Consider the following 26,606-nt stretch of genomic DNA (forward strand, 5'->3'; position numbering starts at 1 on the left):
TGCTGGGGGGCCGGAGTGTACATAAAATGATGTAGAAGTCTTTGTGGGCCAGACAGTGAAGCATACCCAGGTGACAACATGCAGTCTAATTGGACAGCAGTGTCACCTGATGTGGAATGTGATTGGAAACCAGCTAATTACTGCTTTCTGCCTTCCATGTGGATGGGTGGTGCCAGCACTGCTATGCTATATGCGGACCACCAATATTTAAAGATGTAGCTGACCGCATCTATAAGTAATACATTTTGTATGTGGGGGGCCGGTAACAAAGCCTAAGGGGGCCGCATTCGGCCCGCGGGCCTTAGTTTGAGGACCACTGTACTATACAGTACTATCATACTATCCTGGCCTAGAACATGCATGGTTGTTAATGGCATGAAGATTGGGTGATCTGACTGCTGACTGCATGCTTGTTGCAGGTGTGTAATACATGCAGCCCAACGTTCAGCATGACAGCTTGGTTGGCATTTTCAATACAGAAGATTGCAGCCTCTATATTCCTCTCACTTTAAGCCATACATGCAAAGTCCGGCCCATGGGCCAAATGCGGCCCTCGGAGACATTACATTTGGCCCTCAAGTGGTTTCCCCACTTTGCATTATGTTTGGCCCACTCTAGACCACCAGCAAAGCTATATTGGAGGTGAAGCTCTAGAACACCAGAGAAGCCATATGGGGAGGTAGGGGGAAAGCACTAAACACCAGGGAACCGTATAGGGGAGGGTGGGGGCCTCTAAAGTCCTGGGAACTGTGTAGGGGAGGGAGGACCTCTAGACACCAGGGAACAGTATAGGGGTTAGAGGGGGCCATTAGACACCTTTATAAGAGGAAGGTGGCCACTAGACATTGAGGTTGGCCTGCCACTAGGTCCCAGTGTCCTCTCTTTTAAAGGTCCAAAGTGTCTAATGGCCCCCTCCAACCCCTATACTGTTCTTTGGAGTCTAGAGGTCATTATGCAATGAGTAAAAGTTTATCTCGGATCCACTTTAAGCTTTCCAACCAGCAATCATTTACCTTGAAGTAGATGTTGGGTTTATTTTTGTTCAGACGGATGCCGACAGATTCCAACTCTTTTTCCAGCAGAGACCTGAAGAGAAAACAGAAATATACAGTCAGATGCCACCCCACAATCGTAGCCAAAGTCTTACTCGGGGAGAAGTGCACTTTCATTTGGGTTATCAGGTATTTTACATTTATGGTCCTTTAACTCTTCTTCTTCCATTTCTATGTGAGGCGTAGAGACGCAGGAAGCACATGGTGATCTCATTACTAACCTCTGAACCTCTCCTTTGGTGGCATCCAGCATCATAATCACAACATCCGACGTCCGGGCCACAGCGATTACCTGCCGACCCCTGCCCTTCCCTGCAACAGGAAACAGTGCAGTGATCAGCGTCAGTTACAGTACATATGTCAGTTTGGAAACTTTATCGCTACTTATCACACCAAAATGATCTATACTTTTTTTTTTCTCTCCAAAATGCTTTCTTTGGGTGGTACTTTTTGCTAAGAATTATTTTATACTAGCCGTCCCGCGTCGTAGCATACGCCGCATCTTCTATCTAATAGAGTACGTGCCTCAACCTTGAAGCAAGAAGAATAAAGGGGGGTACACACATCAGATAAAAGTCTTTGGAAAAATGAAAGATCACAGACCAATCTTACCCTCTTCCATGTAGTATGAGAGCCACACCTACACAGTCTATTCTATGGAGCTGCACTCCCCATCAGACAGAAATCTTACCCTCTTCCATGCAGTATGAGAGCCACACCTACACAGTCTATTCTATGGAGCTGCACTCCCCATCAGATAGAAATCTTACCCCCTTCCATGCAGTATGAGAGCCACACCTACACAGTCTATTCTATGGAGCTGCACTCCCCATCAGATAGAAATCTTACCCCCTTCCATGTAGTATCAGAGCCACACCTACACAGTCTATTCTATGGAGCTGCACTCCCCATCAGATAGAAATCTTACCCCCTTCCATGCAGTATGAGAGCCACACCTACACAGTCTATTCTATGGAGCTGCACTCCCCATCAGATAGAAATCTTACCCCCTTCCATGCAGTATGAGAGCCACACCTACACAGTCTATTCTATGGAGCTGAACTCCCCATTAGATAGAAATCTTTGCAAGATGCTGCACACAAAGTTGCTGTACACATTCAAAAGATCAGTATCTGCAAAAGATCCGTTCCTGCAAAAGATCAGTACCTACAAAATACATTCATAGTCTATATTTCCATGCGGATTATTGTGGACATTTTTCCGCATAAGGGCATAAGCATCCGCATACAATGAATTTTCGATGCTGGTCGAAAACACAAATATTTCTGAAGATTTTCGTGAAAATTCGCCAAAAAACGAAAACAGGATTTTCGATGCGAAAATGACTTAGGCCAAAATTCGCAAGCAACACTGTTACATGCTACATTAGCACTATCCAGGAGCGCCACAGGGAGAATTCCCAATGCCCCCTTTTTATACAACCGGAGGGACCGCGGGAACCACAGCGGCACCCCGGAGGGGGAGGCTAGGTGCGGCAGGCGACCCCCCCCCCCCCCCCCCCCAAGCGTGGCCAGCGCCGGGGAGAGCCGTCTGCACCCACCTCCCACTATTAAAAACAGGCACTTACCTTAACGTCCATTGCGTTCTGCTACATGCGCATTAATTTTCTCATGGAAAGCATTTTTTGCAGTTTGTATCCTTTGGAGGTAGGTGGTGGATGACTTGCTCCGGTGGTGTGAGCCCTGGAGTGAGTTGTCTGCACCTGTCCTCCCCCCCTCTGGAGTGCTGTATGTGAGCCAGCCCTGAGCTCCAAAGCTCGGGGTGACCCATGCTTCTCTCCTTTCTCATGTGGTGCCCCCAAGTTAATGCGCATGTAGCAGAACGCAATGGACCTTAAGGTAAGTGCCTGTTTTTAATATTAGGAGGTGGGTGTGGACGGCTCTCCCCGACGCTGGCCACGCTTGGGGGGGGGGGGGTCGCCTGCGCCTCCCCCTCCGGGGTGTCGCTGTGGTTCCCAGGCAGTGAGAGAGCCTGGGACCCTGTGGTCCCCCCGGTTGTATAAAAGGGGGGCATTGGGAATCCTCCCCGTGGCGCTCCTGGATAGTGCTAATGTAGCATGTAGCAGTGTTGCTTGCGAATTTTCGCCTCCAAAATCCCGTTTTCGTTTTTGGCGAATTTTCACGAAAATCTTCAGAAATATTTGCGTTTCGACCAGAATCGAAAATTCATTGTATGCGGATGCTTATGCCCTTATACGGAAAAATGTCCACAATAATCCGCATGGAAATTCAATCTATGCGAACGTTTATACGGAAAAATGCCCGCAATAATGCGCAAGAAACTTCTCTGAATGCGGGCGCTAATGCCCTTATGTGGAAAATGTCCGCAATCATACGCAAGTAATGCGAAAATGACTGGCCTTAGGCGAAAATTAACGTGAAAAAATTAGATGGAAAATTTGCCTGTCAAAACGAAATTAGGCGAAAATTCGGTAAAAATTTATCGAAACAAATTTTTGCATTTTCGCTCATCACTGGCATGTAGCAGGGCGACCGCTTTGCAGTATTGGTTTTTTGACCCTGCATAGTGCTCGCTGCTGCCTGGTAACTGCTCGCTGCTGCCTGGTAACTGCTCGCTGCTGCCTGGTAACTGCTCGCTGCTGCCTGGTAACTGCTCGCTGCTGCCTGGTAACTGCTTGTTGAGCACACAGCTCAACAGTCCGTGGAAAAGAAGCCTAAAACTTGGTGATTGAGCACGCATACATTTTCTCATGCAAAGTACTTCTTCTTCTTGCTCGAAGGTTGAGGCACTTACTCTATTATATATATATATATAGATGCATTTTAAAGGGAATAAGAAGGGAAAAAAATATTTAAAGCGGATCCAAGATGAAAAACTAACTATAACAAGTAACTTGTCTATATATCTTATCTAAAGTTTAGACAGCAAATCTAGCTGCAAACAGCTTCAATAGAATATGATTATTTCTTCCTGTAATACAATGACAGCAGCCATGTTGTTTTTAAGCATTACACACAGGTAAGCTTATCTGCATCTTCACCACTCAGCCTCCTCCTCCTCCAGCCCAGACTGAGCTCCCATGAGCCCTTGCTACTGCCAAGGCTCTCTGAAAACCTGTGGGCGAGGCTTGTTTAGTTTATAGGGAATTAGAGTATTAAAACAAAAGCAAAAAAGTATTTGGCTTGAGGGATTCCCTATAAAGTATATGAAAGGAATACAATTATGCAATGAGTAAAAGTTTATCTTGGATCCACTTCCAATTTTCAGAATTCAGCCATTATGATTTTAAAATAAAATGTGCTGCAATAGACAAAACTCACATGTTTTATTTGCCCATTTGTCCCGGTGATTACTAGGTTTAAATTATGTCCGTAGTACAATGTATTGGCAACAATATTTTATTTGGAAATAAAATGTGTATTTTTCTATTTTGTGTTTCTTTAACCACTTTACCCCCGCGCGTACGTATTTCTCCGCCCCTTTTTCCATCCTTTAACAACCAGGAACGGAGAAATACGTACTTTCCGCGTTCCCGACGATGTCCGCGCTCCCGCTCGTAAACACGCCGCCCGCCGCTAGTAAACACGCCGCCGCCCGCTCGCCCAGAGATCAATGAACGGGAAAATCCATTCCCGTTCGTTGATCTAAGCCCCGCAATGATCCGCTGCTCTCCTATGGGCAGCGCGATCATTGTGAGAAAAAACTCACGTGTCCAGCCTCCTTATATCTTCCTCCAAGCTTCCGGAAGGAAGCTTGGAGGTCGCATTAAAACAAAAAGTTACTGTGGCCATCTTGTGGCCAAATAGTAAACTACACCCTACACATTTTTCACATACAAATAAATGACTTTTACACATAAAATTAACTCATTACCTCCCACACTCCCCATTTTTTTTTTTGTAATTAAAAAAAAAATTAAAAAATGTACAATTAACAAAAATACATAAATAGTTACCTTAGGGACTGAACTTTTTAAATATTTATGTCAAGAGGGTATAACACTGTTACTTTATAAACTATGGGCTTGTAATTAGGGATGGACGCAAAAATGAAAAAAATGCACCTTTATTTCCAAATAAAATATTGGCGCCAAACATTGTGATAGGGACATAATTTAAATGGTTTTAGAACCGGGACAAAAGGGCAAATACATTTCATGGGTTTTAATTACAGTAGCATGCATTATTTAAAAACTATAATGGCCGAAAAATGAAAAAAAAAATTTTTCCCCACATTTTTCCTATTTTCCCATTAAAACACATTTAGAAAAAAATAATTCTTGGCATAATGTCCCACCTAAAGAAAGCCTAATTGGTGGCGGAAAAAACAAGATATAGTTCATTTCATTGCGATAAGTCATGATAAAGTTATAGACGAACGAATGGAAGGAGCGCTGAAAGGTGAAAATTGCTCTGGTGCTCAGGGGGTAAAACCCCTCAGTGGTGAAGTGGTTAAACTAGATCAATAATTACAAGCCCTAATTTGCAAAAATAATACAGTAATGATATACCCTTATGACATACATAGTAAAGCGCTAAGGTAACTATGATTTTTTTTATTTTTTTTTTTATAACTTTTATATTTATTTTGTATGTATGCATGTGTGCAATTTTATTTTTAGGCCACACTAAAGTTTTTGTTTTGTGCCAGATGACTATTCACTACAGGCACGCTGATCGGTGAATGGGAACACATGTTCCTATTCCCCCATCAGTACTCTGCCGCGCGGGGGGGGGGGGGGGGGGGGGTCGCAGGTGTGTGTGAGCACCATTGTAAATGCCGAGATACGTGTATCTACGCCCCCGGTGCTGAGGGGCGTAGATATACAGTACAGCGGTGCTGAACAGGTTAAAATATAGACTGCTCTGCCTAAAGTGAAAGAATTACTGACAAAGAGCTCTCGTTACAACAAGTAAATCAGCAAGTCAGACAACATGCGGCCACCACTGCATGGCTCAAGAGCTGACACTCACCTTGAGCTGCTCCTTCAATGATTCCGGGAAGATCCAGCAGCTGAATATTCGCTCCTTTGTACTGAAATACAAAACAAAAAAAAACCCATGATAATCTCAGCATAACCGACACCATTTAGAGCGTCTATACTACATGCAAAATTTCGAAATGTTCCAATTGCATCCACATCCCATCGCAAAGCGAAAGGACAAACAGCAAACTAACGAGAATCACAGGAGGGACCCTTTCCACCAGCGCCGCATGCAATCACGGTTTTTGGATTGGCCCGATTTACTGACTGCACGACCACCGTGATAACAGTGTAATCGTGGTGCCATTTTTCCGATTTTTGCCTATTGCAAAGGTGCCATATGCTGCATTTTCTGTGCGATTATCCTGTATAAGACTTTTCAATAGCCACCGCAAATCACCAATAAAAACGCACTTGTTAAAAATGTTGAAAACTACGATCTGCATTACAAACCAGCACTAGTGCAATGTGACTGCGGTTTTGCCTGTTTGCAAAAGTCGAATATGCCACATTTCTTCTGCGTTTTACTCCTTATACTCCTAGCACCCAGGGAAAATTGTACCAAAATCACATTGTAAAATTACAACGGAAAAAAAACGCATTGTCAGCCGACAAGGACTATGTTATAATTGAAGTATTATATGTAGGCCTCAGTTGCCTGAACTGAGGTTAGGTAAAAGGCTTGGTGCGCAGAGTCTACCTTTAAGCAGAGTTTCTCGCAGAAGAGATGATGCAGTCAGTTACCAGGAACATGTTCCTGGTGGAAGGCCATAGGTCTAAACTGCCGACCGTGAGATGACAGAAAGGTAAGCAAAGCCGATATTTACAAAACATTGCATTCTTTGTAACTAGGGTATAAAGCAATGGATTAATTAATAAGGTGAGTCCCAGGCCCATGCACGCCAATTGTAGGCTTGGGGGGTATGGCTCAGATGATGTCACATTTAACTCGTTCCTGGTCGGTATTAAAACAGATGATAGGCTGCGGAGAGGCAGTCTTTTGCTTTCTGTCATTGCTGGCTTTTATTTTTGTCTTGTCACCTTATCTAACTGTATGCTGTATATAAGACGTAGTCTAGATATTACGTAGCCTAGATGTAACGTAGGATAGACATAAGAGGAGATCGGATTCCATGCAATGGAATCAAGAAGCTGTAACGCAACTGACTTACTACAGAATAATCTGCTTCGCTAAGATGTAACGAAATGTACTGTCTTATCTGTTGACTGAATAAACTCCTAAACTTTGAGGACACCTGAGAAGTTCTATCTCCAATGCTGTTGCTGTGATGAGTCGTGTTTGCAGCTCTTATTAATGAGTTGCTGGTGCCGGAAAAAAGGTGTAGTGTTGTTGCCAATAGCAACCAAAGTATAGTTTCTTACAGACTACATCTCCCAGCATTCACTGCGATGACCTGTGACATGACCAATTCCCCCACCCCCTCAGAGGTAAGTAAATCAAAGCTGCCCCCCACAAAAGACCACATCATTGAATCTCCCTTAGGTAGAGGATCATTTTATACAGGTTTCATATTTTCAGATGGCTTTAAAGGATACCACAACTGACATGTGGCATAATGAGATAGACATGGGTATGTACAGTGCCTAGCACACAAATAACTATGCTGTGTTCCTTTTTTTCTAACTCTGCCTGAAAGAGTTAAATATCAGGTATGTAAGTGGCTGACTCAGTCCTGACTCAGACAGGAAGTGACTACAGTGTGACCCTCACTGATAAGAAATTCCAACTATAAAACACTTTCCTAGAAGAAAATGGCTTCTGAGAGCAAGAAAGAGATAAAAAAGGGGGAAATTCTTATCAGTGAGGGTCACACTGTAGTCACTTCCTGTCTGAGTCAGGACTTAGTCAGCCACTTACATACCTGATATTTACCTCTTTCAGGCAGAGAAAGAAAAAAAGGAACACAGCCTAGTTATTTGTGTGCTAGGCACTGTACATACCCATGTCTATCTCATTATGCCACATGTCAGTTGTGGTATCCTTTAAAGTGGACCTGAACTCTTCCAAAGGACAGAAAGGAAAAATAGAGAAATACACCCTGTATGTATTTAAAGAGTTTAGCCTGTCTAATTCCCCGAGTTTTAATTTGATCTGTCAGCTGAGTCCGCTGAATGCCTCCGCAGATCAGCTAATTTGTAAACACAGGGTGTTAATCCCATGTCTGCTTCCATAAAAGCAGGAAGTAGACAACCTGCAGATTTACTGTAGAATTTGTATCAGCTGTAATGAGGAAAGGTTTTTCTGTAAAGGCTATTATGCTATTGCGTATCTTTTGGAGCAGGGAGGAAGTCCTGAGTTCAGATCCTCTTTAAAAAGGGGAATATGGTTTAGGTAAGAGGAAGAATATACTCTGAGGGCTTGTTTCCACTGTTGCGGTGCGGAATCGCCTGGATTCCACCGCAGAAGAAATCGCATGCGGCTGCGTTTCCGCATGCGGATTTAGCCGCGATTTCGCATGCTATTTCGCATGGCAAGGAGCCAGGCAAATTTAACCATGTCACTGCCTGAGTAAAGCTCCATAGCAAACCATGCGAAATCGCACGCGAAATCCGCATGACAAAGCCGCATGCGATTTCCCTATTAAATGCATTAGCGGCGATTCGCCCGCATTCCTGCCGCACGCAAAATCTGACGGCTCTGCCATGCAGATTTCTGCCGCACCGAAAAACGCTCCCGCCGCCGCACAAGTGGAAACAGCCCCATCCACTTACATTGACTATGCGAATCTGCATGCAGTGCCCGCCTGCGGATGCGCTATAGTGGAAACGAGCCCTGAAGACTGTATTCTGAAAATCTCTTTCTACTTGGCAATCAAAAAACACCGATATAAAAAGGTTTACTTTAGAACCTTTTCTTTTCAGCTGGTGCCTGCGGGCCATAGAGGGTGTTAGCAGCACTTGTGTTAGTTTCTGCTCACTGGAAAACACTTACCTCTATCACTCCTGGAATACAGGTCAGTGTCGTGAACTCGTAGGAAGCGGCCTCACTGGCTGTGGAGGTCATCAGGCTCAGGAAGGTGGACTGGAATGAGAAAAGAAAAGGACCCGTGTCTGTCTATTGTACTGCCAGAGCTCATTGCTAGCAACAGATAATCCTTCTGAGACTAAAACAAAATGTTGGGTTCTTAACCACCCTGGCGTTCTGATTAAATCGCCAGGGTGGCTGCGGGAGGGTTTTTTTTAAATAAAAAAAAAACTATTTCATGCAGCCAACTGAAAGTTGGCTGCATGAAAGCCCACTAGAGGGCGCTCCGGAGGCGATCTTCCGATCGCCTCCGGTGCCCAGAATAAACAAGGAAGGCCGCAATGAGCGCCCTTCCTTGTTTTGCTTATATCGTCACCATAGCGACGAGCGGAGTGACGTCATCGACGTCAGCCGACGTCCTGACGTCAGCCGCCTCCGATCCAGCCCTTAGCGCTGGCCGGAACTTTTTGTTCCGGCTGCGCAGGGCTCGGGCGGCTGGGGGGACCCTCTTTCGCCGCTGCTCGCGGCGGATCGCCGCAGAGCGGCGGCGATCAGGCAGCACACGCGGCTGGCAAAGTGCCGGCTGCGTGTGCTGCTTTTTATTTGATGTAAATCGGCCCAGCAGGGCCTGAGCGGCAGCCTCCGGCGGTGTTGGACGAGCTGAGCTCGTCCAGACCGCTCAGGTGGTTAAAACAGAAGGTATCTGCGATTATTCAGGTTGGAGTGAGCATATGATGTGATGTCTCACACAATGCATAACTGCTGAATATGCAAATCATCCTCTGTCATCCCTGTAAGCTAGCCACACCCCCAGATCCGCTGGAATGCAATATCGGCTTGTTAATTGTACAGAGCCACAATAATCCAACATGCATACAGACTGTTTTGGATTGGTTGGGACTCATCAGTGCATGGCATGGGTTAATATGGCTCTATGGGGTAGGACTTGAAACACCCAGAGTTACCCAGCAAGCTCATGCGCTCTAAACCTTCGTTTCATGCATAAAAACTGTCCAGTATTTATAGCATGTATTTATATAAGCTCCAAATAAACAAATGGATCCGCACTTGCATATGCAAAAGTGAATATTCTTCATTGCCGGACATATCCAGGCATAACAGCCACGCTCAAACAGCCGCATGCTTCAAACTGAAAGGAATGATATAATATGGATGCCCTTTCTTCGTGTTAGATGGGGGGGGCGGAGTGAGGCTGAAAGAGCGCTCACTTGTCTGCAGCTGCCATTCTATAGTCACACTCGCTCAGGACTCTGGGAAGACGAGGACCTGCCGCACCAATGGAAGGGGCGTGTCCCAGACTACAAGACTATGCTGGGCAGTCAGGGGATGAAGAGTGTCTGCAGTCAGCTGAGCACAATTTAGGAGCCCTGCTAAAAGGTATTTATGATTTTTCCTAGAACAGCTAAACTTGTCAGAGGCCACAGGATGGCTAAGAGGGCATCTGTGAAATTCCCAAAACAGGGCTGAAGGGGTGGGGTCTCACTCACACCAGATTTGCTTTAAGGGCAATTGAAGTGAGAGGGATATGGATTTGGGTGCCGGTGGCACGATGGAAGTGGTGTTTGCACTGCATCCCTGACAGAAGGACAGATCTACCTTACCGCATGGTTCTGCGGCGGACCAGAAGTCAAGTAAGTCTATGGTGACGCGTGTGTGAAAACCCGCCGCAAGTTTTACGTATTGCAGAAGCGTAATTATAGCAACACGATTCCACCCACGTGATTGCTTCGGCCCCATGAAGCAAGTGTCACTTCCTGCTTAGCCGGCTGCCAGACGACGATTACCGCCCCGAAGGCCTGTTTAAGGCGGTGTAATGTGGCCCCCAGACCGCACCGCTAACGCCAGCCGGTAGCCTGAAACTGGACTAATACATTAAGCCTTAGCCCCTGAACAAGCATGCAGCAGATCAGGTGCTCTGACTGAAGTGTGACTGGATAAGCTGCATACTTGTTTCAGGCAGGGCTGCGGAGTCGGAACTGGAGTAAGAGTAAGAGCAATTTTGAATACCTGGAGTCAGTTGGAGTCGGAGGTTTCACAAACTGAGGAGTCGGAGGATTTTTGTACAGACTCCACAACCCTGGTTTCAGGTGCGAGACTCAGACACTACTGCAGCCAAAGAGATCTGCAGGAAGCCAGGCAACTGGTATTGTTTAAAAGGAAATAAATATGGCAGCCACCACATCCCTCTCACTTCAGTTTTCATTGCTTTCCATACATTTAGGTTGGTGAGGACTGAAATGCCTGGTGTCTAAAGCCTGTAATTTTCTCCTAGACATATAATGCATTAGATGAGCCTGAATCATATAGCAGAGGTTACCGACCTTACCCACAGAGGGGAACCCAATCAGTGCCACGCGGGCATCCCCAGATTTCATCACATCAAAGCCATCTCCTTTGGCGGCCGCAGACTTGGACGGCTCCAGCAGCTGGGCCCGGTACTTGGCAAGCTTGGCCTTCAGGAGACCCAGATGGTATTCCGTAGCTGAAAGAGAAAGTGAACAGCGGGTCACATGACTGACCGGGCAAAGCAGTGCATGTGTAATCACCCCACAGAAACTGGCACGTTTCTACCGCCGACGTGAGTGCGTCAGAGAAATCACTATGACATGTAAACAATTCATAGGGCTCTGATTGGCTGGTTGTAATCACAAGATCTCGAGACACTTCTGCTTCCTGTCAGATAAATAGAAAGCAGAATCAATATGATCACGTGACAGATTTGTCATTTTATGACTGTGAGACAGCGATGAGGCAGAAAGTAAGGATTGGTAAATTTCTCCAATGTAAATTGTTTCTTGTTTAGCCTAGAAAGTCAGACAGTATCATGACCAGCCAGTCAAAGCTGATCACATGCCTTAAAAGTGAACCTGAACCAAGTATAATAATTTAAAGGGGAACTGAAGTAAGAGGTATATGGAGGCTGCCATATTTATTTCCTTTTAATCAATACCAGTTGCCTGGATGTCCTGCTGATCCTCTGCCTCTAATACTATTAGCCACAGCCCCTGAACAAGCATGCAGCAGATCAGGTGTTTCAGACTTTAAAGTCAGATCTGACAAGACTAGCTGCATGCTTGTTTCTGGTGTTATTCAGATACTACTGCAGAGAAATAGACCAGCAGGACTGCCAGGCAACTGGTATTGCTTAAAAGGAAATAAATATGGCAGTCTCCGTATACCTCTTACTTCAGTTCCCCTTTAAAATAAGTACATGATGTACCTGCAAATAAATATTACATACTTATTTCATCGCCAGTTCCTCTCAGAAGCTCACCATTTTCTTCTAACTATTTCTTCCAGTTCTGACAAGATATTGTCAGAATTGAAATATATATAAATTGCTGTCAGTTATAGATCAGTAGCTGTCAGTTATAACTGAAAAGTCAACTGATGAGAAAAGTTATGTCCATGTTTCCCTAAGGCTCAAGTGGGAGATGTTACAGTACAACAGTGTGCTGACCAGGAAGCTGTTATGGGGTAATGGCCATTTTCGAAATGGAGGACGGAGAATTCCATTGATCACAGTGGACAAACAGGTCACAGGAGAGGAGAAAGAGATTGAGGAGTAGACTACACAGGAGGTAAGTATGACACGTGTATATTTTCAATTCAGATTTACTTTAACATTTCTTTTCCTCTTGGGGGATATATACAGGATAAATTGATTGCCTCCCGTATGACTAAAGCTTAACACATGGCAGTACCATGCAGGGCCGTTTCTGGGCACAGGCTGTCTAGGCAAAGTCCTGAAGCACACTGGCCGTTTCTGGGCACAGGCTGTCTAGGCAAAAGCCTGGAGCACCCTCTAGTGTACAGTGCGCAATAATCCATTTCTGTTTTAGGTAGTCTGCAGCTCATGGCACAGTACAGTTCAGATGTCTTGCAGCTTCCTAGTGTCTACTGTACAAGGAATTTTCTGAGGACTCGTCTACTCAGGATGAGTATGTAAAAATCTCCCTCCAAACACAAAAACCGCTGCCATGTAGTAGCCTGAGATGCCACCCAGTATAGGTAGCTAGCTGAGAGCCCCCTCCATCATGCAGAGGTCCGATTGTACATCTTCCTTCTAGCATTCTGGGTCTACAATGGCTCAGGAGCATCTGCCATTGCTGGAGGGTCGCATGACGACAGACACCGCTGCAGCCATGGAGACCAGAATGCTTAGCAGGAAGCTTCTGGAGAGGTGAGTCACTACTCCTGCCCCCCCCCCCCTTTACCCTGGGCAGTGGCCTACCATGCCTATATCTAAACCGGGCATGCCCATGAGTAGTTCTTACCTCATGCTATCCCACTCTTTCCATCCCCTTCCCTCTCCATGGAATGTGCTTATATAGCTATATATGTGAGGAAGAAAGGGAATGTTGGCGAGAGAAGCACAGGTTGTGCAAACAAGCCAGGAATGGCGCTGGTGAGATGGCAGGAGTCATAGGTTGGCACACCATTGCATTCACAGGGCAGTACTGAGGCAAGAATCCAACCCCAGCTTATTATGCAGAGTTTGTCATGTGTCGGTTCCTGCAGTGAGGTGTCCAATGCGCCTCTCCTTCACCTCGCGATCTATAGTCTGCCCTGAAGAGGTCTGGTGGACTACAAGCCCCAGCAAGTCACAGTAGTGGGTCACACGGGTATAATGTACTATGGATGAGAAACGTCTGTGACCCCCTCCAGCTGTCGGGTGGACTACAAGCCCCAACAAGTCATACTAGTGGGTCAGACGGGTATAATATACCATGGATGAGAAACGGCTGTGACACCTCCGGCTGTCTGGTGTACTACAAGCCCCAGCAAGTCATACTAGTGGGTCAGACGGGTATAATAAACCATGGATGAGAAATGGCTGACACCTCCAGCTGTCTGGTGTACTACAAGCCCCAGCAAGTCATACTAGTGAGTCAGACGGGTATAATATACCATGGATGAGAAATGGCTGACACCTCCAGCTGTCTGGTGTACTACAAGCCCCAGCAAGTCATACTAGTGGGTCAGACGGGTATAATATAACATGGATGAGAAATGGCTGTGACACCTCCGGCTGTCTGGTGGACTACAAGCCCCAGCAAGTCATACTAGTGGGTCAGACGGGTATAATATACCATGGATGAGAAATGGCTGACACCTCCAGCTGTCTGGTGTACTACAAGCCCCAGCAAGTCATACTAGTGGGTCAGACGGGTATAATATACCATGGATGAGAAATGGCTGACACCTCCGGCTGTCTGGTGGACTACAAGCCCCAGCAAGTCATACTAGTGAGTCAGACGGGTATAATAAACCATGGATGAGAAATGGCTGTGACACCTCCGGCTGTCTGGTGGACTACAAGCCCCAGCAAGTCATACTAGTGGGTCAGACGGGTATAATATACCATGGATGAGAAATGGCTGCAACACCTCCGGCTGTCTGGTGTACTACAAGCCCCAGCAAGTCATACTAGTGGGTCAGACGGGTATAATAAACCATGGATGAGAAATGGCTGACACCTCCAGCTGTCTGGTGTACTACAAGCCCCAGCAAGTCATACTAGTGGGTCAGACGGGTATAATAAACCATGGATGAGAAATGGCTGACACCTCCGGCTGTCTGGTGTACTACAAGCCCCAGCAAGTCATACTAGTGGGTCAGACGGGTATAATAAACCATGGATGAGAAATGGCTGCAACACCTCCGGCTGTCTGGTGTACTACAAGCCCCAGCAAGTCATACTAGTGGGTCAGACGGGTATAATAAACCATGGATGAGAAATGGCTGACACCTCCGGCTGTCTGGTGTACTACAAGCCCCAGCAAGTCATACTAGTGAGTCAGACGGGTATAATATACCATGGATGAGAAATGGCTGACACCTCCGGCTGTCTGGTGTACTACAAGCCCCAGCAAGTCATACTAGTGGGTCAGACGGGTATAATAAACCATGGATGAGAAATGGCTGACACCTCCGGCTGTCTGGTGTACTACAAGCCCCAGCAAGTCATACTAGTGGGTCAGACGGGTATAATAAACCATGGATGAGAAATGGCTGACACCTCCGGCTGTCTGGTGTACTACAAGCCCCAGCAAGTCATACTAGTGAGTCAGACGGGTATAATAAACCATGGATGAGAAATGGCTGACACCTCCAGCTGTCTGGTGTACTACAAGCCCCAGCAAGTCATACTAGTGGGTCAGACGGGTATAATAAACCATGGATGAGAAATGGCTGACACCTCCGGCTGTCTGGTGTACTACAAGCCCCAGCAAGTCATACTAGTGAGTCAGACGGGTATAATATACCATGGATGAGAAATGGCTGACACCTCCGGCTGTCTGGTGTACTACAAGCCCCAGCAAGTCATACTAGTGGGTCAGACGGGTATAATAAACCATGGATGAGAAATGGCTGACACCTCCGGCTGTCTGGTGTACTACAAGCCCCAGCAAGTCATACTAGTGGGTCAGACGGGTATAATAAACCATGGATGAGAAATGGCTGACACCTCCGGCTGTCTGGTGTACTACAAGCCCCAGCAAGTCATACTAGTGGGTCAGACGGGTATAATAAACCATGGATGAGAAATGGCTGACACCTCCGGCTGTCTGGTGTACTACAAGCCCCAGCAAGTCATACTAGTGGGTCAGACGGGTATAATATACCATGGATGAGAAATGGCTGACACCTCCGGCTGTCTGGTGTACTACAAGCCCCAGCAAGTCATACTAGTGGGTCAGACGGGTATAATATACCATGGATGAGAAATGGCTGACACCTCCAGCTGTCTGGTGGACTACAAGCCCCAGCAAGTCATACTAGTGGGTCAGACGGGTATAATATACCATGGATGAGAAATGGCTGTGACACCTCCGGCTGTCTGGTGTACTACAAGCCCCAGCAAGTCATACTAGTGGGTCAGACGGGTATAATAAACCATGGATGAGAAATGGCTGACACCTCCGGCTGTCTGGTGTACTACAAGCCCCAGCAAGTCATACTAGTGGGTCAGACGGGTATAATATACCATGGATGAGAAATGGCTGACACCTCCAGCTGTCTGGTGGACTACAAGCCCCAGCAAGTCATACTAGTGGGTCAGACGGGTATAATATACCATGGATGAGAAATGGCTGTGACACCTCCGGCTGTCTGGTGTACTACAAGCCCCAGCAAGTCATACTAGTGGGTCAGACGGGTATAATAAACCATGGATGAGAAATGGCTGACACCTCCGGCTGTCTGGTGTACTACAAGCCCCAGCAAGTCATACTAGTGGGTCAGACGGGTATAATATACCATGGATGAGAAATGGCTGACACCTCCGGCTGTCTGGTGGACTACAAGCCCCAGCAAGTCATACTAGTGAGTCAGACGGGTATAATAAACCATGGATGAGAAATGGCTGTGACACCTCCGGCTGTCTGGTGGACTACAAGCCCCAGCAAGTCATACTAGTGGGTCAGACGGGTATAATATAACATGGATGAGAAATGGCTGCAACACCTCCGGCTGTCTGGTGTACTACAAGCCCCAGCAAGTCATACTAGTGGGTCAGACGGGTATAATATACCATGGATGAGAAATGGCTGACACCTCCAGCTGTCTGGTGGACTACAAGCCCCAGCAAGTCATACTAGTGGGTCAGACGGGTATAATATACCATGGATGAGAAATGGCTGACACCTCAGGCTGTCTGGTGGACTACAAGCCCCAGCAAGTCACAGTAGTGGGTCACACGGGTATAATGTACTATGGATGAGAAATGGCTGACACCTCCGGCTGTCTGGTGCACTACAAGCCCCAGCAACCCCTCCAGCTGTCTGGTGCACTACAAGCCCCAGCAAGTTACACTGATAGGTCAGACTGCTCCAGGATATAGTAGGCTCTGATGGACCACAACTCCCAGCATGCAAGAACCAGGCAGGTTAATGCAATATACTACCAGTCAGGGATAGGGGGCTGTGGCTGCCATGCTGTCTGGAGAACCACAAGTCTCAGCATGCCCAGTGCAGGTAAAGCTGCAGCAGCAGGTGTCACCCCACGTGGCCAGCAGGCTGAGTCCCTCCCCCTGGCAGGCTGAGCCCCTCCCATCTCACCCTTGTTCTTCTGGGTCCTGGCAATCTCCTTCTCAATCTCTGAGATCTTCTCCAGGATCCCCATGTCTGCGGCCCACGAGCACAGCACACACAGCAGCCGGGGGAAGGGGTGGAGCCGGGGAACGATGCGTCATCACGCCGCGCACCGCCCCTCAGCCCGCCATCTTTATTGAGGGCAAAGTGCCCTTACCACTCAGCGTCTCCATGGCAACGTGATGAACTGCTAGAACTGCAGTTCCTGCCTGGCTGACCCTGCTGATCTCTCATGAGTCATTTCTGGCTGCTGGCAGCTGCTGCGGTCAGGCTTTCCTCATTTCTCTCCAGACTTCAATATTTCACGCTGTTTTTGAATGTGGGATGTTGAAAGGGTTAATCGCGGTGCGGTCACACCCCCGCGCATCGACGCACGCATTTCAGGAAGGTGCGCGTTTTGCATATTTTTGCAAAACTGCGTTCATTGCACGTCAAATGTATTTCAACCTGCCGTCGCATCTCTTGCAGCTTTTTCCTGCATCTTGCGTTTTCCAATTTTTCTGCGTTTTCAAATTGCGCAGGAGGTTTCTTTATCGTTCATCGATGTGCGATTAAGGCTCTTTTTTTTACTAGCAATCGCACAAGCGCAATGCGATTTGATTGCAATGCGATTGCACTTTTTTCTATTTTTTCCCCTAATTTGAAAGCGTTTTTTTAAAATAAATTGTGTGCATTTGTGATTTTATCACTTCTTGAATTCTATTGGCTGCAAAAGTTGCATATTTGTTTTTACCAACGTGACTCGATGGCGATGTAGAAAAATTGCATTTTGTATGAGAAACTGCATGCTGTTTTATGTTATTATGGAAATTATCTTAAAGAGAACCTGTACTGAGTAAAATTATTTAAAATAAACACATGAGGTAACTTCAAATGAACATTACATAGTTACCTCGCCATCAGTTCCTCTCAGAAGCTCACCATTTTCTTCTGATAATTATTCCGTCCAGTTCTGACAACATTGGCCTCGATTCATAAAGCGTTCCCGCATGCGGATATGCTGAAAACGGCACACTTTACCGACCACACAGCAAAATCTGTATTCATAAAGGCTTTTTCCGCATGAAAAGCCGACATTCGCGAGCAGAGTGATAAATCACCGCCTTGCGTGGTGATTATCATAACAAAAGTAACAAGTAGTCAATTCATAAAGATTAGAGGTAGCGGTATGCGGACGGGTATTACCGCTACCTCTGATGTGGCGAGAAGCGTGCGGAATACATTGCAGTGAATGGGACAGACCTCCCAAGCAGCTGCAGAGAGAACACCGCACGGAGGGATTCCGCCTGCTTCTTCTGTTTCCGCATGCGTAGGACAGCCTAACGCCTGCCTACAGCGGAATATCTCCGCACTCCTATCGCAACTAGAAACATTTTTATGAATTACCACCCTGAAGGCTGAAATACCGACAGCAGTATTTCCCCGCTCAACGTTACCTTACCGACAGAACTTTTATGAATCAAGGCCATTGTGTCAGATCTGAAATATAAAATATCAGTTGCTGTCAGTTATAGCTGAGTGGACAACTGATGTGCCCGGTATTGTCCATGTTTCCCTATGGCTCAAGTGGGCGATGTTACAGTGTAACAGTGTGCTGACCAGGAAGCTGTTATGGGGTAATGGCCATTTTCAAAATGGAGGACGGAGAATTCCATTGATCACAGTGGACAAACAGGATGCGAGAGAGGAAAAAGAGATTGAGGCGTAGACTACACGGGAGAGGAGTGTGACTTGTGTATGTTTATTTGGACTTTTAATTTTCAGTTCAGGTTTTCTTGAAAGGATACCCGAGGTGACAAGTGACATGATGAGATAGACATGTCTGTGTACAGTGCCTAGCACACAAATAACTAGGCTGGGTTCCTTTTTTTCTTTCTCTGCCTGAAAGAGTTAAACTTTAGGTATGCAAGTGACAGTTTCTGCCTGGGTCAGGACCTGGTCGGACCGGGTAAGACTATAGCATAAGGGCCTGTTCAGACTATGCGCATTCCTAGCCGTTTTCAGGGAACGCGAACGGGTACCAAAAACGCATAGAAACGGCTCCTAATGCTTTTGAATGGGCTAGTTCACATGTATGCGTATGAGACGCATACGTTTCTTATCCGCATTGCTGCATGCAGTTCTGTGCGTCACGCATAGAAACGGACGCAATGAAAGTCTATGGACGCGTATCAAAAACGCGTACTATTGCGTTTTTAGCGTACGTTTCCCTCTGCGGTTTTTTTCCCCTGGGTCACGTGTGTGTGCAAAACGCAATAGAAAACGCATTAGAACGCAAGAAAAACGCATGCGTTTTTCAACTTGCGTTTCTTTGATTTTATATGCGTGCTTCATACGCTGACAGTCTGAACAGGCCCTAACTCTCACTGAAAAGTAATTATAGTCTTAAAACACTTTCCTGTCAGTAAATGGTTTGAGAGCAGGAAAGAGATAAAAAGAGTCAATAGTTCATAGATTTGAACTCCGACATACTTCAATGCAGGTGTAATTGAGCAGAGACAATGAAACAGTAAAAACTTAAAAACTAGATTTAAATATAAATTAAAACTGTGGGATATCTATAAAAAACATATTTTTAGGAGACTGAGGATAAATACAAAGTTTTTTTCATTAGTTTATTTTCACCTCAGAAGTTCTTTAATGGGCAAAATGTACTAACCGCTTACTACAAGCACAAACACACACAAAATAAACACTAAACACAGATTTGTGCATGCAGGAAATTGCAGAAGGTTCTCAGGTGTGATCGACCCCTAGTGTGCAAAACGCAAAGGACATCAGAAGTGCTTAGATAGCAGCGTCGTCTGATGCCGCTGAGTACAGTGGTGATTTATTGTAACACAACTGCATACATTTTTCTGCAACTGCAGCGCTGCTCCATCCAGTGCCAGTGAATACTGTGGGTTGTAATAAAATGCCTGGCCCACTGCGTTGCATAGTGTGAACAAGGCCTCAAGCTTGGTTTACACTATGCACGTTATAACGCAACACGTTACCGCATGTGATCACACTGCCCATGGAATTGTATGGACATGTTCACATCCCGGCGTTGTAATGGACCACTTTATTATAATGCACTTTTTACAGTGAATTTCTGGAATGTGTGTGAAAATGTTCATGTCAGCAATTCTTCAAGCTATGATAATAATATGCACAGTTAGCCTCTTCCCGAGTACCTCACGCTGATCGGGGGTGAGAAGGTGGCACCGCCAGGACTGCCTAACGCCGATTGGCATCAAGTCCTGGAGGCAAGGATTAGCAGAAAACGCACACATGCGCGTGCATTCCCTGCCGAGACACAGAGCGGGATCCGTGATCAGCCTGCCAGCCACGATCGGAGCTGGCAGGCTGTTAGAAAGAAAACAAACAGCTAACAAATAGGGGGTTAAATATGTGAACACAAAGGCTGTCCGGAGTCCTTCCATTGCCAATCCATATACCATCAAGGATTTGGGCTGTTATCTCCGGACTATTACCCACAGAACTTTATATCTTCTGTTTGGACTTACAAATTCACAAGGACACAATCATTCTCAAGGCTACTCAGATTGTATCCAGTTATCATCTTCACAGCGTATCCCTATTATTTTACTATATCAATCTGTTCATTGTTAGATACTTTTTGACATTTCTCTGTACTCATGTTTATGCATTATTTTATTATAAAATAAACAATTAAAAATCATTTGTCTAAGTGCTTGTTCTGAATAGCTCTGCATGGAGTCCCGCTTTTCTGAAGATAATCTTACCATAACTGTTTTTATTGCTATTGTTATATTTTGCTATCTCTAGAAAGGTTGTTGAAATAACCCTTTTTTCCCACAGGAGAAGCTAGAGTTAGATTTGCGTTTTTGCACACTAATGCTATTGGTGGCAGCTACCTATATCTATAGGAGATTGAAGGTTGTATCGATTGTACAAACAATCAAAATTGTATGGTGTGTGGACTCACTAACCATTCTAAAAGGCTACTTTGCCTGCAGTGCTGAATGCCTTCAGGATCCCCTCAGGGCATGAGGCTGAATGGTAAACTGTGGCAAAGGGAACAGGAATTGGAGGGTGACATCACACGCGTTTACAGTGTTACAGTGGGGAGGTTAGTGTTGGGCAGAAGATAGGTTCTGCAGAAGATAGTGTTGCTTTGTATGTTTGCAAACAATAATATTTATAAAGAATAAGATTCATGAAACAAAGATGAGAGCATGTGTTACATTTGCTAGAAACACCCTGACACCCTCCTAGGAGTTCTGGTTCGCCCTGAGCTTGCTGGGCTCTGTAACTCTGGGTGCTTCAAGTCCTACTCCATAGAGCCACATTAATCCAAGCCATGCACTGATGAGGATCAATCAGTCGGAAACAGTCTGTATGCATGTTGGATTATTGAGGCTCTGTAATATTAACAAGCTGACACATCATTGCATTCCAGCAGTTCTGGAGGTGTGGCCAGCTTACAGGGACAACAAAGGATGATTTGCATATTCAGCAGTAATGCATTGTGGGAGACATCATATGCTCGCTCCAGTCTGAATAATTGCAAATACCTTCTGTTTTAAGAAGGCAAACCTTTGTTTTGCTAGAAACATTACAAATTGACATTCCCATGTGGATTTTTTTTTCAATAACTGCCATGTTGTTGGCAAGCTAATTCTACAGGGGCCTGTCCTCATGTGCAGAGTGGGATCGTAATTACTGCTCAATCTCACCGGGCCTTGTTAGCCTGATTATTGTAATAATTACCATATGTTGGTTTTAAAGAGGAACTGTAGTGAAAGTAACATAATGAATAAAATTGCTTAACCAGTTCAGCCTTCAGCACTTTTTCACCTTATGCATCCGAGCAATTATCAACTCCCATTCATTTGCCAATAACTTTATCACTAATTATCACAATTAATTGATCTATATCTTGTTTTTTCCGCCACTAGTTAGGCTTTCTTTGGGTTTTATATTTCACTAAACGGGCCCATACACTGGTTGATTTCAGCCATTGATTGATCGATTCTATAGAGTCGATCGATCAGAAATCAATTCTTTCAAATCTATCGATCGATCGATTTGTGGCTGATTTCGATGGATTTGATCGATCTGACAGGATGGAAAATCTAGGTCGATCTGCTGCTGGTAGCAGATCCACGGCCCATAGAGTTGCATTGGATCTAATGGTCCAATAATGCATTTAGATAGATTTACAATAGATTTCATTCTAAAATCTATTGGAAATCTGTTCCTAGTGTGTGGCACACATCAGATAGATTCCTGTCAGAAATCTATCTGATGGTTGAATCTGCTGAAAATCTAAGTGTATGGCCATCTTAAGAATTATTTTTTTCTAAATGCATTTTAACGGGAATATTAAGAAAAAAATTATTATTTCTCAGTTTTCGCCCATTATAGCTTTAAAATAATACATGGTACCATAATTAAAACCCACGTATTTTATTTGCCCATTTGTCCTGGTTATTACACAATTTAAATTATGTCCCTATCACAATGTATGGCGCCAATATTTTATTTGGAAATAAAGGTGCATTTTTACAGTTTTGCGTCCATCAGTATTTACAAGCTTATAATTTAAAAAAATAATAGTAATATTCCCTCTTCACATGCATATTAAAAAAGTTCAGATCCCTGGGTAACTATTTATGTTTAGCTTTTTTGTTTTTTATTGTATTTTTTTAATTAAAACATTTATTTGGGGTTTTTTTGAGTGGGGGGGGGGGGTTAAACAGTTAATTTTAAATGTAATAAATTGTTTTTATTTAAAAAAAATGTATGTAGATGTAGTTTTACTATTTGGCCACAAGATGGCCACAGTCAAAAACATTTTTTTTAGTCCTGTAAGCGAGCTCTCTTGCTTACAGGAAGTGAACGGAGGACGGGAAACATTTTTATTTACTTTTGAAAGATCGCGGCTTCTGAAAGAAGCCTGTCGGTCTTTCTAGCGTGGACTCATTCATTGATCTCTGGGCTAACGAGCGGTGGCACGGGAGCACCGGGAGCGCACAGCCGCACGAAACAGAGCAGCAGCAGCTTTTTGGACGTAATAGCAACGTTCAAAAGGCGAAAGTAGTTAATGTTTACAATATTAATTTATAGATTATTTAGTCAGTGTTTGCCCATTGTAAATCTTTCCTCACCCCGATTTACAGTCTGAAATGTATCACTAGTGGTGACATCTTTACTGCTGGCAGGTGATCTGTGTGGAATGTTCGTTACTGAGAGTTTTATGCATAGAGCTTGGCAGTTGAAATAGCCATTATTTCTTTCCTACAATGTCATGAGGTTCTCAGACAGCAAACTGTCAGGGCCATGGTCATGACATTACTGATGGTAACTACAAGTAGCTACGAGTATGTAGCTACTCATAATCAAAATTTAAATTACGGCAGGGGGGGTTAACTTACCTATGCCGCCACCTATAGCTGATGCATCCCACTTGCAGTCCACGTAACACCACAAGGAGGAAATAGTGGAGTTATGTGGACCACAAGTGGAACGCATTGGCTGTAGGCGGCGGCATAGTACTCATAGCTACTCGTAGTTACTGTCACTATATGACATCACACTGTGGGAGGGGTTTCACCACAATATCAGCCACACAGACCTTCTGATGATCTATTCCAGAAAAGGTAAGGAGTAGGTAAGGGCCAGTTCTAGACTGCTGCTTGTGGCAAACTTGTGAGGATGTCCCTCCCTCCTAAATTGGATTGATCGCACAGCACCTGACAATTTGCACCACACGTTATAGCTGTAGTGAACCCATGGCCGGTTCTAGACTTTTTTCTGCCTGAGGCAAACTTGTGAGGATGCGCCCCGCCCCCCCAAATTGGAATGATCGCACAGCACCAGACAATTTGCACCACACGTTATAGCTACGGTGAACCCCCAAAAAGACCCACAGTATAGGTAGGTAGCCAGGTATAGGTGCCCCCAGTATTGGTAGCTAGATACAGTTGCCCCCAGTATAGGTTAGCCAGGTACAATTGCTCCCAGTATAGGTTAGCCAGGTAGAGTTGCCCCCAGTATAGGTTAGCCAGGTACAGTTGCACCCAGTATAGGTAGGTAGTCAGGTATAGGTGCCCCCAGTATTGGTAGCTAGGTACAGTTGCACCCAATATAGGTTAGCCAGGTACAATTGCTCCCAGTATAGGTAGGTAGCCAGGTATAGGTGCCCCCAGTATTGGTAGCTAGGTACAGTTGCCCCCAGTATAGGTTGGCCAGGTACAGTTGCCCCCAGTATAGGTAGGTAGTCAGGTATAGGTGCCCCCAGTATTGGTAGCTAGGTACAGTTGCACCCAGTATAGGTTAGCCAGGTACAATTGCTCCCAGTATAGGTAGGTAGCCAGGTATAGGTGCCCCCAGTATTGGTAGCTAGGTACAGTTGCCCTCAGTATAGGGTGGCCAGGTACAGTTGCACCCAGTATAGGTTAGTCAGGTACAGTAGCCCCCAGTATAGGTTGGTCAGGTACAGTTGCCCTCAGTATAGGTTGGCCAGGTACAATTGCCCCCAGTATAGGTTAGTCAGGTACAGTAGCCCCCAGTATAGGTTGGTCAGGTACAGTTGCCCCCAGTATAGGTTAGCCAGGTACAGTTGCCCCCAGTATAGGTTAGTCAGGTACAGTAGCCCCCAGTATAGGTTGGTCAGGTACAGTTGCTCCTAGTATAGGTTGGCCAGGTACAGTTGCCCCCAGTATAGGTTAGTCAGGTACAGTTGCCCCCAGTATAGGTTGGCCAGGTACAGTTGCCCCCAGTATAGGGTGGCCAGGTACAGTTGCACCCAGTATAGGTTAGTCAGGTACAGTAGCCCCCAGTATAGGTTGGTCAGGTACAGTTGCCCCCAGTATAGTTTAGCCAGGTACAGTTGCCCCCAGTATAGGTTGGCCAGGTACAGTTGCTTCTAGTATAGGTTGGCCAGGTACAGATGCCCCCAGTATAGGTTGGCCAGGTACAGTGCCCCCAGTATAGGTTGGTCAGGTACAGTTGCCCCCACTATAGGTTAGCCAGGTACAGTTGCCCCCAGTATAGGTTGGCCAGGTACAGTTGCTCCTAGTATAGGTTAGTCAGGTACAGTAGCCCCCAGTATAGGTTAGCCAGGTACAGTTGCCCCCAGTATAGGTTGGCCAGGTACAGTTGCTCCTAGTATAGGTTAGCCAGGTACAGTTGTCCCCAGTATAGGTTGGTCAGGTACAGTTGCCCCCAGTAGAGGTTAGCCAGGTACAGTTGCCACCAGTATAGGTTGGCCAGGCACTCTCTTCACTTCCTGTTTTCGCCTGGTGGTGTCCTCAGACCAGAGGCGGGACAAGGTCCTTCAGCACCCAAGGCTGAGACACCAAAGTGCGCCCCTCCATCCCTCCCACCCCAGCCGTCACACACTGATTGCTATTAGACTAATAGGTGCCACAGGGCCCCCAACCTCCCCAACACCTTAATATCTAGTTATCTGGCTTGCAGTCACTGTCATGTATCCCCTTTTCTTATTTCTTTCTGCTTCAAACACAATTGGTAATGACAGCTGAATGAATTGTGCGCCCCCTCCTCCTAGAGCCTCTCCAGCCTCTGCCTCGGCCCGGCCCTGCCTCAGACTTCTGCCGCCTGAGGAAGTCGCCTCACTTGGCATCATGGGTGGACCAGGCCTGCTAATAGCCATAATATCATTATTCTTATATTCAGTGCAAAAAAACACAACAACAAAAAAACATGATCCATCACAAAAGGCACGCTGAACAGCCAATGTATGGGCCATTAGTAACATTTAGAAGAAACTCTCAAATGACACCTAACGGTTGAGCCCTTATTAACCACTTGAGGACCGCAGTGTTAAACCCCCCATAAAGACCAGGCCATTTTTCAATAAATAGGCCACTGCAGCTTTAAGGCCTCGCTGCAGGGCCGCACATGTCAACACACAAGTGATTCCCCCTTTTCTCCCCACCAACAGAGCTTTCTGTTAGTGGGGACTGATCGCCCCCCCCCCCCCCCCCCAATGTATTTTTTTTAATAAACATTTATATGATTATTTTTTAAATAAAAATGTCCTTTTTGTTTATATTCTTTTTACAAGACCGCCCTCCCTCCGCCCGCCAGCCAATCACTGTGATCGGCTGTCATAGAATTCACAGCGGATCACCCCAGAGCCTGCCAGGGGGACAGCTATGTCACACCATACAATTTTCTGGCAGATTTACCTGCCAGATCGATTAATTCCAACATATTCGACCTGAACTTCGATCAATTTTCCGATCATTTTGTAATCTTTTTTTTGATTGTTTTTTTAATCGATTTTCATAGAATTGAACAAAATTGATAGAAAAAAATGATTGATAAAACAATTAGAAAAATCGATCGGAAATCAGATCGGACATCGATCTGGCAGTTACATCTGCCAGAAAATTGTGTGGTGTGTACCTAGCATAAGGAAGTGGTAACCAACATCCAAGGGATAGAGGCTCACCAAAGGAGAGCTGAGCACTCAAGGAATGAAGCCA

General features: G+C 45.5%; 1 protein-coding gene across 1 annotated transcript in view; it reads right to left on the reverse strand.

Moving 5' to 3' along the window:
• DRG2 (developmentally regulated GTP binding protein 2) overlaps positions 1–17,201 on the reverse strand; it is a 47,502-nt gene extending 30,301 nt beyond the window's left edge. Inside the window, exons 1-6 of the mRNA XM_068243535.1 lie at positions 17,089–17,201; positions 11,347–11,507; positions 8,972–9,061; positions 6,008–6,068; positions 1,274–1,364; positions 1,014–1,086 (exon numbers count right to left, since the gene is read on the reverse strand). Of these exons, the coding sequence (XP_068099636.1) occupies positions 1,014–1,086; positions 1,274–1,364; positions 6,008–6,068; positions 8,972–9,061; positions 11,347–11,507; positions 17,089–17,152 (540 nt within the window). The 5' untranslated portion in view covers positions 17,153–17,201. The remainder of the gene's footprint in view (positions 1–1,013; positions 1,087–1,273; positions 1,365–6,007; positions 6,069–8,971; positions 9,062–11,346; positions 11,508–17,088) is intronic.
• Between the last annotated feature and the right edge of the window lie 9,405 nt (positions 17,202–26,606).

Source organism: Hyperolius riggenbachi, chromosome 7, assembly GCF_040937935.1.
Source record: "Hyperolius riggenbachi isolate aHypRig1 chromosome 7, aHypRig1.pri, whole genome shotgun sequence".
Lineage (NCBI taxonomy): Eukaryota > Metazoa > Chordata > Amphibia > Anura > Hyperoliidae > Hyperolius > Hyperolius riggenbachi.